Source organism: Mytilus edulis, chromosome 5 (assembly GCF_963676685.1).
Source record: "Mytilus edulis chromosome 5, xbMytEdul2.2, whole genome shotgun sequence".
Classification (NCBI taxonomy): domain Eukaryota; kingdom Metazoa; phylum Mollusca; class Bivalvia; order Mytilida; family Mytilidae; genus Mytilus; species Mytilus edulis.
Window position 1 is genome coordinate 5,523,246 of NC_092348.1, and position 12,349 is coordinate 5,535,594.

General features: G+C 33.3%; 1 protein-coding gene across 1 annotated transcript in view; it reads right to left on the bottom strand.

Moving 5' to 3' along the window:
* The window catches only part of LOC139525344 (E3 ubiquitin-protein ligase rnf213-alpha-like), a 147,683-nt gene extending 136,866 nt beyond the window's left edge, over nucleotides 1-10,817 (bottom strand). Inside the window, exons 1-7 of the mRNA XM_071320555.1 lie at nucleotides 10,687-10,817; nucleotides 9,660-9,910; nucleotides 7,880-8,953; nucleotides 5,350-6,005; nucleotides 4,244-4,287; nucleotides 1,953-2,132; nucleotides 1,241-1,461 (exon numbers count right to left, since the gene is read on the bottom strand). Coding sequence (XP_071176656.1) covers nucleotides 1,241-1,461; nucleotides 1,953-2,132; nucleotides 4,244-4,287; nucleotides 5,350-6,005; nucleotides 7,880-8,953; nucleotides 9,660-9,864 — 2,380 coding nt within the window. The 5' untranslated portion in view covers nucleotides 9,865-9,910; nucleotides 10,687-10,817. The remainder of the gene's footprint in view (nucleotides 1-1,240; nucleotides 1,462-1,952; nucleotides 2,133-4,243; nucleotides 4,288-5,349; nucleotides 6,006-7,879; nucleotides 8,954-9,659; nucleotides 9,911-10,686) is intronic.
* Nucleotides 10,818-12,349: the final 1,532 nt, after the last annotated feature.

A 12,349-nucleotide genomic window follows, 5' to 3' on the forward strand; every position in this document is an offset into this window, starting at 1 on the left:
TTTAAAGATATTGTCTGAAACTGAAAAATCACCCCTTTTTTAATATATATAATCCAATAATTGGGAAACTTTTAAAATCTAAAATTAATAAAAATTGAAAGGGAGCTTACCTCAATAAATGAAAACAATTCACCCAAGTTTTTTTCATAAAAACTTCTGAAATCAGTTTGTACTATTGTCAGAAAACTTGGAAATTTTCCTTTTTTTAATGAATAAAACCCAATAACTGAAACTTAAAATGTTGACTTTATAAAAATCGAAAGGAAGCTTACCTCAATAGATATAAATAATTCACTAAAGTTTCATTCAATTTGGTTCAAACATTTTTTAGTTATTGTCTGACATGCTGAGAACAGACAAACAGACACACAGACCAACAGACAACTCTATACCATAATACATTCCTTAAACAGGCGTATACAAACCCATTATTCTACTGTACTGAGTCTACTGTATATCAGGGTTTTTATCACGATTTCCTGATAAAATGTGCAGGTTAAATCTTTTGCTGTGTACAATTTTTGCTGAATGGAAAAATACATGATAAAATATTTGAAATTTGAAAAAAATTTGGGAAAAAAATGACCCCCTGAAAAAAATTGGAATACCCCCCTTTTTTTTGTAGCAATAACCTCCAAACTCAATCCCAGCCTTCCCTTTGTTGTATGGAACCTTGTAGTACAATTTAAGAGAGATTCATACACTTAAACACAAGCTACAGCGCCCTACAGAAATTTTTATTTTTTATATAGGGCACTCTATATATATTTTCATTATTATTTTGTCTGGAAACTAGAAAAATGCTTGTTTTTTGCCCCTTTTTTTACCCTGGATTCCTGCATGTTTGGGGAAATTACCACATAACTTAATCCCAGCCTTCCTTTTGAGATATGGAACCCTGTGGTACAATGTCAGGGAGATCTATGCACAAACAAACAAGCTATTGTCTGAAAACTACAAAAATGCCTGTTTTTGGCCCCTAATTCCTAAACTGTACGCAATGCAATCCCCAAAATCAATCCCAAACTTCCTTTTAGGTTAATGAACCTTCGGGTCAAATTTCGTAGAGATCCATTAACTTATACTAAATTTGTTGTACGGAAACCAAATGTGTCTTTTGATGATGACAATTCAGAAAGCGATATTTTGCAGTCGTGAAAATATATAAATGGAAGAGGAATGAGTTTCAAAAGCATTTAAACTCCTTGAACTTAGTGGTATGGTTTTGAAAACTAATTACCTTTAGACAAATATTCCTTTGGAACTGATAATTTTCTAAAAATTCCAATATCAGTCATTTCTTCTCGACAATTGTAAAAATATTCAAAAATATCCCCTTTACTTGTGCCTCCATGATATACACGATAGTTGTACCAAAATGTTTGACTGGAATATCCTGTCAACATATGCTTTGGAAATCCAACTGTTACTGTGCCCACTATATATCCATCTGACCTAGGTCTGCAAAAAAAATAATAACTGTATATTTAATCAATTGAAGTGACCATGCGCTGTCACCATTTTGCTGTTAATGCAATAGAATTTCTAAAGAATACCAGTCATGAACTTTTGAAATAAAACATCAGCTTTCGTGATAATGTGCCATTGTTTTAAATGTGAAAATAAGTGAATCCACAGTCTGTGAAATTCCATTATAAACCCCCAAATTATACAGTTATTGACTGATTCAACGTCTGTTTGGTTTGACCAAAAGACCTATCTATTGCCCATAGGCTAGCCAAAATGGCATTACACCTTTGACAATAGCTCATTCTGAAGGTCAAGCAACAACTGTTAACTGAAACAAGTCTTAGACAATCATTGGTTTGCTTAACCATAAATCTATTAACTGTATTTCTATACTGAAAAATACTTTTTCTATAAAAAAATACTGTTTCACAAATTAATATATCTAAACCTGAGGTCCAAAATAGGAGCTGCCACCTCAATACCTTTCTAATTGTAACTTGTATTTTTGGTTATTCCATCCACCTCCATAGTTCTCAAATGCCAAAACCACATAGTCTTTTTGAGGGTTCAATATTGTTGGTGAAATAATGGCATGGAAACATACATCAATAAAGGTATTTGATCCTTGTTTGTTTACTGCTGGTTTTGCACCCTCTTTGGCACTAAAAAAAATATTCTTACTGATTACTATACACCAATGCTTTTACACAAAAATTAAAGTGTATATCACTCTCTTCAAACAAATAATAATAAGTTTTAAATGAACTGCATCCATCCAAACAGGTAAGACATTAAGTTAAAAGTAACAAAGGATGACCAAAAACAATTAGGATTTTTCTCGTTTTTAAAGGCTGAATGAGAATTTGTCCATTTTGATATCAATAGCAGGATTATCTGGCAAATAATGACAAATCCAATATCTTTGTCTTTAAAATTGGTCTATCTAAATGGTATTAAATATGTTGTTTTCATGCAATGATATTGACATTTTTTGCACATGTTTTCCTGCTTATGCTTATTAGACTTCTTGTATCCTCAAATCCCCATGGGGGTTTTATGTGCAAGATGGCTCTTATAGTCCAATTGTGGACAAAATTGCTCTTTCAAAATTCCCATTTGGTAGCCTCCATGGGGGAAATCTCCCGCAAATAGTTATAGTTGGCAGGTATGTATCCTAAAAATTCGAAAAAAAACCAGCATATATTAGCTTTTTCACATTTTTTGTAGTTGAAATTATCATTTGTGTCCTGTTGTAATTGTAACTACACTCACCCCCCTTTTTCAAACTGATATAAGAAAACATGCATTGTATTGTAACGTGTAAGCAGGCAGGGACTTTTAGATATTTTTATCCTCGGGTTCGTACCAGTTTCCTGGGATTTGAAAAGCAATTCAAAAGTTCTAAAGTCAATAAAAGTTCACACTATCATTATAAAATATAAAAAAAAATACTATACTACATAAAACGAATTTCAACACCTATCAACCTAACCCGAACCTGTTAAATTTAAACGGTTTGAAACACTTTCAGTTCGATACTGTTTAAACCTACTGTTTGGAACTACAGTCTGAAACCTAAATGTATGGAACTAGTTTGAAACCTAAATGTATGAAACTGGTCTGAAACCTAAATGTATGGAACAGGTCTGAAGCCTTAATGTATGGAACTGGTCTGAAACCTAAATGTATGGAACAGGTCTGAAACCTTAATGTATGGAACTGGTCTGAAACCTAAATGTATGAAACTGGTCAGATGGTTTGGAACTATTGTCTGAAACCTAAATGTTTGGAACTGGTCTGAAACCTAAATGTTTGGAACTGATCTGAAAAGTAAATGTTTGGAACTGGTCTGAAACCTAAATGTATGGAACGGGTCTGAAACCTAAATGTATAAAACGGGGGTAAACCTTAATGTATCAAACTGGCTGAAACCTAAATCTATAAAATGGGGCTGAAACCTAAATGTATCAAACAGGCTGAAACGTGTCAAAACAAATGTATGGAAAACTATTCCAAATGTTGTAAACTTTCGACATATGAAACTTTATTAAAATATATTTATAAAACTGTTGGAACAGGGTAGCACTAAGGTATAGTTTAACAGCCAACACTCACTGCAATAGTGAGAGATGTGGAACGCAAAACCTTAGCACTAACCCTGTTTATACAACTTCTACGAAACCAAAACTATCTATATCCTCTCAGCAGGTTTCAAACACTCCACTTTGTTTGACTAATCCTGCTAAATATTAGCGGTCCTACCTTTTTATTCTTCTTCTATCAACGTCTCCGATATAAATGACAACTTGAACTGAATAGCTACCCACTATTTATACTTCGAACACGGACCTCGAAGAGAGCACCCTAGCAACAATTGTACAGGTAAAGTGTCTGATAGCAACCAAGGATAAAGGGATGATTTTAGATACAGTTTTCAACGATAATAAGATTAAATGGGAAACTCATAGAGATATCGGAAAATATATAACTGTAGAAATATTGTAATATTCATAAACAGTAAATTCGTAACAGTATATTTAAAACAGCCAAGAAAGAAATATTTTTGAGAAAGCATAATTTAAAGTGAAAAATGTAGTTTTTGTTAGTTTCACATACATTCTAATAATAAATTTCTTCACAATTTTGTTTTTTCAATAATCAGATGGAGTTCAATAAGTTCTAAATGCTTATAAAATGTTATCAAAATCTGAAAAAACACTCAATAACATGAGCTTTTCCTTAAGTGAAATTTTTAAATATTGAATTGCCTTACCTTGAACCAGCTACATCTGCAAAAGTCTTTCTTCCTTCTTCCTTCTGAAATGAAAAGAATTCTTAGTTAGAAATAATGTGTACAAATATGCAGCCATGCTTATGTTCCAATTAGCCATTCTTCTTAGGATTAAATCTACTCAATTCATTTATCAGATGTGTTTCTAAGAAATTGTCAAGAAAACTATCCAATGAAAATATATTTTTACACCTTTTTCTGTGAAAAATAAATCTAAAAAAAATGATAATAAAAAATACAACTTCAAATCTATGATGGGAAAGTTGCCTTCTCAATTGCTCAAGTAGAACAAGGATGTGTCCAAAGTACATGGATGCCCCACTCGCACTTTCATTTTCCATGTTCAGTGGACCATGAAATTGGGGTCTAGTCTAATTTGGCTTTAAAATTAGAAAGATCATATCATTAGCAACATGTGTACTAAGTTTCAAGTCGATTGGACTTCAGCTTCATCAAAAACTACCTTGACCAAAAACTTTAACCTGAAGCGGGACGAACGGACGGACGAAGGGACGGAGGGTGAAACGGACGGACAGACGCACAGACCAGAAAACATAATGCCCCTCTACTATCGTAGGTGGGGCATAAAAAGAAAATCATTGCAAAACGACAACTTATCTTGTATATTGATCACAATCTCTTAAGATTCTCTTAAGAAGTCTCCTTTTAATAAACAAGTTGTCTATAGATTCAAAAGAGAGAAATATGTAAGGCTTAAGATGTTGACATTGGGATGTCTTTTTTTCTCTAGTGATAATGCTTGCTGTCTTCTTTTGACATTTTAACAAGATCTCCCTTTAATCATATTCATTTAGAATTCTGTACAAAAGAAAGTTATCTGCATGTGTGTGTTTTTTTAATTGTTTTACATTGTCATTTTTGGGCCTTTTATAGCTGACTATGCGGTATGGGCTTTGCTTATTGTTGAAGGCCTTACGGTGACCTATAGTTGTTAATTTCTGTGTCATCTTGGTCTTTTGTGGGCAGTTGTCTCCTTGGCAATCTTACCACATCTTCTTCTTTATCATGAATACTGAATTAAGTAGCCAATATAGAAGAATAAAGAACTTAAACATCAAATAACTAACCTTATCGCCAGGAGTTTCTGCTCCACTGGTGGTGTTGTGTGTTTCATTAGTCTTGGAACCATTGTTGTCTGTTTCCAAATTTTCAGACAAATTCTCATTCTGGTTTTTATTGTCTTTACTTATCTGTTTTCTTTTATTACTTTCTTCTTTTCTTTCTTTCTTTTTATCCTCTTTTTTCTTTTTGTTCTTTTTTCCTTTTTTCCTTTTCTTGTTTCCTTGTACTCTTTGTACCTCCTCTTCAGAACTATCACTATCAGATGTATCTGCACTATTGTTACCAGCTGCATTCTCCTTATTACCAGCATCCCCTGAATTACCATTTTTATCTTCAGTATCTTTACTTTGGTTCCCATCATTGGCTCCCCTCTGTCCATCATTACTTGGTGATTGACCAATAGTCTGCTGTTGTTCATTGTTCTGTTGTTTCGATCCATCATTATTTTGATTATTATCTCCTGATTCAATAGTTTTACCTCCAGGAAAAATAAAAGAGCCCTCAAATCTCTTTGAAGGCAACTCAGAGTTTGCACCCTCTTGAACATCCTCTTTTTTTAAGTCCTTCATTGCTCCACCAAATACAGGTCGCTGTTGTTCACTAGCTTCAGCATTTGTGGGTTGAACTGGTTCTGCTGATTCTGTATTTGACTTGAATTTTTCTGCAAAAAATAATAAATTCCTGATAAAATGCAAACATATAACTTTAAAAATAAGTTGCTTCACTATGCACAGCCGTATACCACCACAGAGATCCAACCCTGAACAGTTGGGGCAAAAATAGACACAATATTGATTATTGATTTCTTTAATAATTTGTCAAATGTAGTCTATATCATGCCTTTTTCAAAAATATAACAAAAAGTATGGGTCACTGGGCTATTTTCTTTTTACAGGTTGGGCATGTTGTCAGATTTTGTATAGATTATGGATTGAAAACCCAATTGCTTGTGATAAAAAAAAACTACGACATAGAATTCAAAGATAAAATATGAGAAGATAGCTCTAATAATTTGCTTCCAGATAAGAAAAAGAAACAAGAGTGCACACGCTGAAATGTCTCGCCTTCTTTACTAATCATTGATATTATGTTGAAAGTCCTAAATATAAAGCTTTATTACAACTGTCTCAACATTAACCAAGTCAACTAAACATTGACCAATGACAGAGGCGAATTTAGGAGGGGGTGCCAGAGGGCCCAGGCCCCCCTTTTCTGGGAAAAAATTGGTTGATTGAACCATAAAAATGAGGTCAAGGTCAGATGAACCATGCCAGTAGAGAATAAAGTATCTATCTATCTATCCATACAACAAACAGACCAAAGCACAAAAACTTAACACTGAGCAATCAACCGTGAAAATGAGGTCAAGGGTCAAATAAAACCTGCGCAACTGATATAAAGAAAATAAAATATTTCCATACACCCAATATAGTTGAACTATTGCATATAGTATTAGAAAAAAAGACCAAAACTAAAAAATTTAACTTTGACCACTGAACCATGGAAATGAGGTCAAGGTCAGATGCCACCTGCCACCTACCAGTAGTCATGTTCACCTTACAATCATTTCATGCACCAAATATAGTAGACTTATTGCATACAGTGTAAGAAAAACAGACCAAAACACAAAAACTTAACTATAACCACTATATAGGTATTGTTCTCTGTGTAGTTTATTCACTGAGACATTTAAATTTCTTCCAAGAGAAATCTATCACATATTGATTTATCTACCCGAGTAAAAAGTTTATCTGATAAATAGATAGAAATAACAGGTCTACCATTATAAAAAATTGCATGCGAGTTTATATTTATGTATATTCAATCTGTTGAATGTAAACACTTATGCAAAGATAGATAAAAGTTGATTTCTGACAAAATTTTCAACATTATTCCTACATTTAAAAAACATTTGACATTAAAACCCTAAAAATTATGATATTTATATTAAGGCCTTCTTAAAAGTATGCTATTACTTAACAAAAACTAAAAAAATGATCATTGTATGATTAAATTAGTGTTTATTTTGAACAGATTGAAAAAAAAAATATTTTGATAATTGAATAAACACAAAATCCCATGCATTTTTAATGGTAGACCTGTTATTTCTATCTATTTAGCAGATAAACTTTTTACTCAGGTATATTAATCAATGAGTGATAGATTTCTCTTACAAGAAATTTAAAGGTCTGAGTGAATAAACTACACAGAGAACAATACCTATTGTATTTGTTAGATGGGACAATAGAACTGCCTAAAGTTTAAATGGACAGGTAAATATCAGGTGAATCTATGGAAAGGTATAATTGGGTTCGCAATAAAATAAATACCAACATGAAGTTTGCTTTCGAATTAGGTGAGGCAGTTGTTTCAGAGAAAATTTAGTAAGTTCACGGAAGTTTGGAGGATGACAACCAAAGAAGATAGATGAAGGATGAGGAAATTTTAAGGGATGGAGGTAGCTCACATCAGCACTTTGGATCAGGTGAGATCAAAATAGTGATTGAAAGTGTAAAATATATATTGCAGACTAACTTGATGGTTCCTCTGAATGTACAGACTCCAATCCATGTTTATTTACTGAATATGATTTACCAGACTGGTTGCCTGTCAAACTTTGTGTTAGATTGGTTTTATTCTCAATCAGCTTGGCTTCATTTTGTTGAATCTTAGAGGCTATATTACTGTTGGCTGGTACTTGTTCTCCTGCCATATTTGCTTGACAAGGTTGTGAACTGTCAGCTGATGCTTGTCCTCCCGCCACATTTGATGTATTTGGTTGTGAACTGTCGACTGATGCAAGTCCTCCCGCCATATTTGCTGGATTTGGTTGTGAAATGTTTGTTGATGCTAGTCCTCCCACCATATTTGCTGGATTTGGTTGTGAACTGTCTGTTGATGCTTGTCCTCCCGCCATATTTGCTTGATTTTGTTGTGAAATGTCTGTTGATGCTAGTCCTCCTGCCATATTTGCTGGATTTGGTTGTGAACTGTCTGTTGATGCTAGTCCACCTGCCATATTTGCTGGATTTGGTTGTGAACTGTTTGTTGATGCTAGGCATCCCGCCATATTTGCTGGATTTGGTTGTAAACTGTCTGTTGATACTAGTCCTCCCGCCATATTTGCTGGATTTGGTTGTGAACTGTCGGCTGATGCTTGTCCTCCTGGCATACGGGCTGGATTTGGTTGTGAACTGGCTGTTGATGCTTGTCCATCCGCCATATTTGCTTGACATGGTTGTGAACTGTCGGCTGATACTTGTTCTCCTAGCATATTTTCTGGATTTGGTTGTGAACTGTCAGCTGATGCTTGTCCTCCTGGTATATTTGAGGGATTTGATTGTGAACTGTTTGTTGATGCTTGCCCTCCTGGCATACCTGCTGAATTTGGTAGTAAACTGTCTGGGGATGCTTGTCCTCCTTGCATATTTAATGGATTTGGTTGTGGTTGTGAACTATCTAGTGGTGTCTGAGGATCTTTAGAATCTAATTTACTGACAGCCACTTCAGTAATTTTAATACTTTCCTGAACATGCTGAAGAGAAGCATTGTCAGTAGGTCCTTCAACTGATCCATCTGCAGCATCATTATCTACTTGTTCATTTATATCTGAAATGATATATTACTTCTTAATAGAACGTATTTTGATAAATGGTTCTTACAATGATAACTAAATGAAAATGGTAAAAGGCTCATTCTGGGGAACGATCTCTTGTGAAAAATTGTCTTATTGGCAATCATACCACATCTTCTTTTTTATATCAACTAAATCATGTTTCAGTTAAGACATATCCAATGTCAAAACAAGTTGTTAATTTCTTTCTAAACATACAGTACTTGTTCTAGGGTTAAAATAATTGCATACATACCAATGGTTTATATATTGATGATGTCTTAGTGTTAGACAATAGCCATCCACTTTACCTGGATTTATTTAATTTACAGATTTTATCAACATAAAACAGAAGGTGTGTCATTAGTGGAGCAGGACCTGCTGACACTTTGGGAGCATCTGAGTTCACCAGCACCTTTTGAGTGTTGCTAACAATTTATTTTTTGTGTAGTGTTTTGCAGACTGTTGTTTGTCTTTTTGTTATATTTTACACGTTATGAAGTCCTGTTTTTCTTCACTCTTACTCTCATGCTAGTTTGATATCTTCTCCTTCTTTTTTACTAAAAAAATCAAATTAAACATCAGGCCAATATCTTAAGTTAATAAACTTCTTGAACAGGGCTACAAAACTCACAAAATGACAAGGTTAAACTCAGATATGAAGGTAGACGAAGCAAGAAAACTAAAGTCTAGTACATGTACCTTTTGGTACTAGTGGGGAACATTCTGGACAGAATTTCACTGCTGTTGTTAACTCTGTCCCACACTGTGTTCCATCACTCTTTAGTCCTTGGCAAATACTAACTGTAGTCTTTAAATAAATACTGAGATCTATTTTTGAACCACATTCTCCACAGAATTTCTGTCCTTGCTTGACTTCACTTTCACAACTTGGACAGGTAAACATTATTGAAAAGAATGTTAAGAGTCAAGTTCTTCCCTTTTAAAGGATCCTAGAAAACATAAATATATATATATATATAAATGTTAATGCAACTACTCTTTATATTCTATATGTTCACATTTATTTGTGTTCCTCAATACTAGAGGGGGGATAGGACCTTTATCGGGACTCCTGGATTGGGTATTTTTAAGCTCATGATTTCGGGATTGACCCTTTCGGGATCCAGATATCCTTTTTTCGAATTTCGGGATGTCAGGATTTAAATCTATTTAAATTCTTGACCTCAGGATTTCGTGTTTTAAAGGCCGGGATTTCGGGATCAAGACCCCTTCTACCCTCCCCATACTACAAGTGATTTCAAAATTTTAATATATGTCTTAATATTTTTTTTGGTTGATTTTTTCAAATACAATTTTTTTTTAAATACAAACAAAAGGCTGACACAAAATATGAAAACAAAAGAGCAAACAAAATTTCAGCTTCAATTTTTTTGTGACTAGTCAGCAGTCTCTGATCCATGTCATGTATTGCTTTGCTTTTTTTTTTTAAAGAAAGCAAATAAAATGGTATAAAGTGTAATTTGAGATATATTTGACATTTAGATATATATTTTTTTTTTTATCATAATATCTATTGTTCAAAACAATATTAATCAATATTGCTATGAAGTTGTAATTACACCAGTAGCTAAGTACATTTTATTTCATTCACCTACCTGGGCGAAATCACACTGATGATTGAGGAAAAGTGTTAACCGAAAACAAAAAAAGATTTTTACAATAAAAATGATATCCCTAGAAATACTGACCGTGTACTAAAGCTTACCTGACTCAAATTCAAAGAGTACTGTAACAGAATTCTAGATCTTCATTTGCATGATAAATATACTGTAACAGGGACTAATATACTCGTCTTTTTGTCCTTTGCTTCTCCTTGTCCATATTTCCAAAAAGTGCAAAGTTCAATATAGTTTCCAGAAAAAATAGTGAATTAAATCTACTTTCGCTTTCCCTTTCCATCTTAAATTCCCGCGAAAAAAGGAAGAGTTATCTCCCATGTAATTAGCTGCATTAATTACTCAGATATTTCACTTATTTTTCAAGTTGGTTAATTCAATTTTAAATTTATAGTTTTACATGTTATTGTGGTAAAGAGGCGAATTTAGGGGGAGGGGCCGCCCGACCCTTTTGAGGGGAAAATTGGTTGATTATTTAGGGAATGTCTAAACTTTTTTCGTTTTTATAATTTTGATAGTTGTTTCAGTCCTGTATGTGTAGCTGGAATAAGCGATATGTATGATTTGAACATTCATTTAAAGCAAACATATTGTTGCTAAGAGCTTTTATAGTATTAAAGCTTATTGTAATAGCTTGAATTAATAATATAGTATGAATAACACCTCCACGCAATGTAGATATAAAATATGTATCTCTTATCATTGAGAAAATCTGTTTTTTGTTTTTGTTTGTTTGTTTATTTTTGTATTTGTATTTGTATTTTGTAAATGTCAGCTGGTATCATTTCTGTATAGGAATTTACACCAATAAAATTATTTGATTTGATTTGATTTGTTTCCATTGCTGTGCATGAATGAATGAATAAATAATTTAATAAAGCGGTGCAATTAACCTGAATTGCCATTATATATAATACATATGTTATGAACATTGTTATTTTCAGCCAGCCGGCTTATAGGCTTACGAAGCACTGTCATTTTAAAACAATATAATATTAATAAATTTATTATACACGTATAGCTACATTTGATTTGATATAAAATATTTAGTTTTACAGTTTTTACGTTGTGTAGTTTTGTTAAGTAAAAATGTTTATATAACATCTTGTCTTATCCTTAAACAGTCTATGCTGTGTGTGTTTAGAGTCTTTAGACTTTCAACTAGTCAAGGGAAGCATTATTTAAATGTCAAGTTAAATTTCAGGTCGTAACAAAGCTCACTGAACTCAATTGAGAATCAGTGAACATCACTCACCCCCCCCCCCCCCCCTAAATCACTGAGTTAGCTAATGACAAAGGTAGATATTTGATTTTCGGGGGGGGGGGGGGGGGGGTAGGTTAGTGATGAGCACTGATTCTCAATTTTTTTTTCTATCAAACTCCCTTTTCTGCTGTAATTATAAAAACAAAGATGTAATATTATTGCCAATGAGACACCTAACTCTTCACAAGAGACCAAATGACGCAGAAATTAACAATTATAGGTCACCAAACCAACCATGAGCAAAGCCTATACTGCATGGTGTGTCATAAAAGGACCCGAAATGACAAATTAAAACAATTTTTACTAGAAAACTAACAACCTAATTTATGTAAAACATGATGAATGAAAAACACAAACATATAATCTCAATGTTTTATTCCGTATGGTGTTTCACACAATTTTCTACCCAAACATTCAGTATTTCTGTTTATAGCTTCACATTCCCCATTAAACCATGGTTTCCTAATTTTTCTACGTTCTAAATTTTC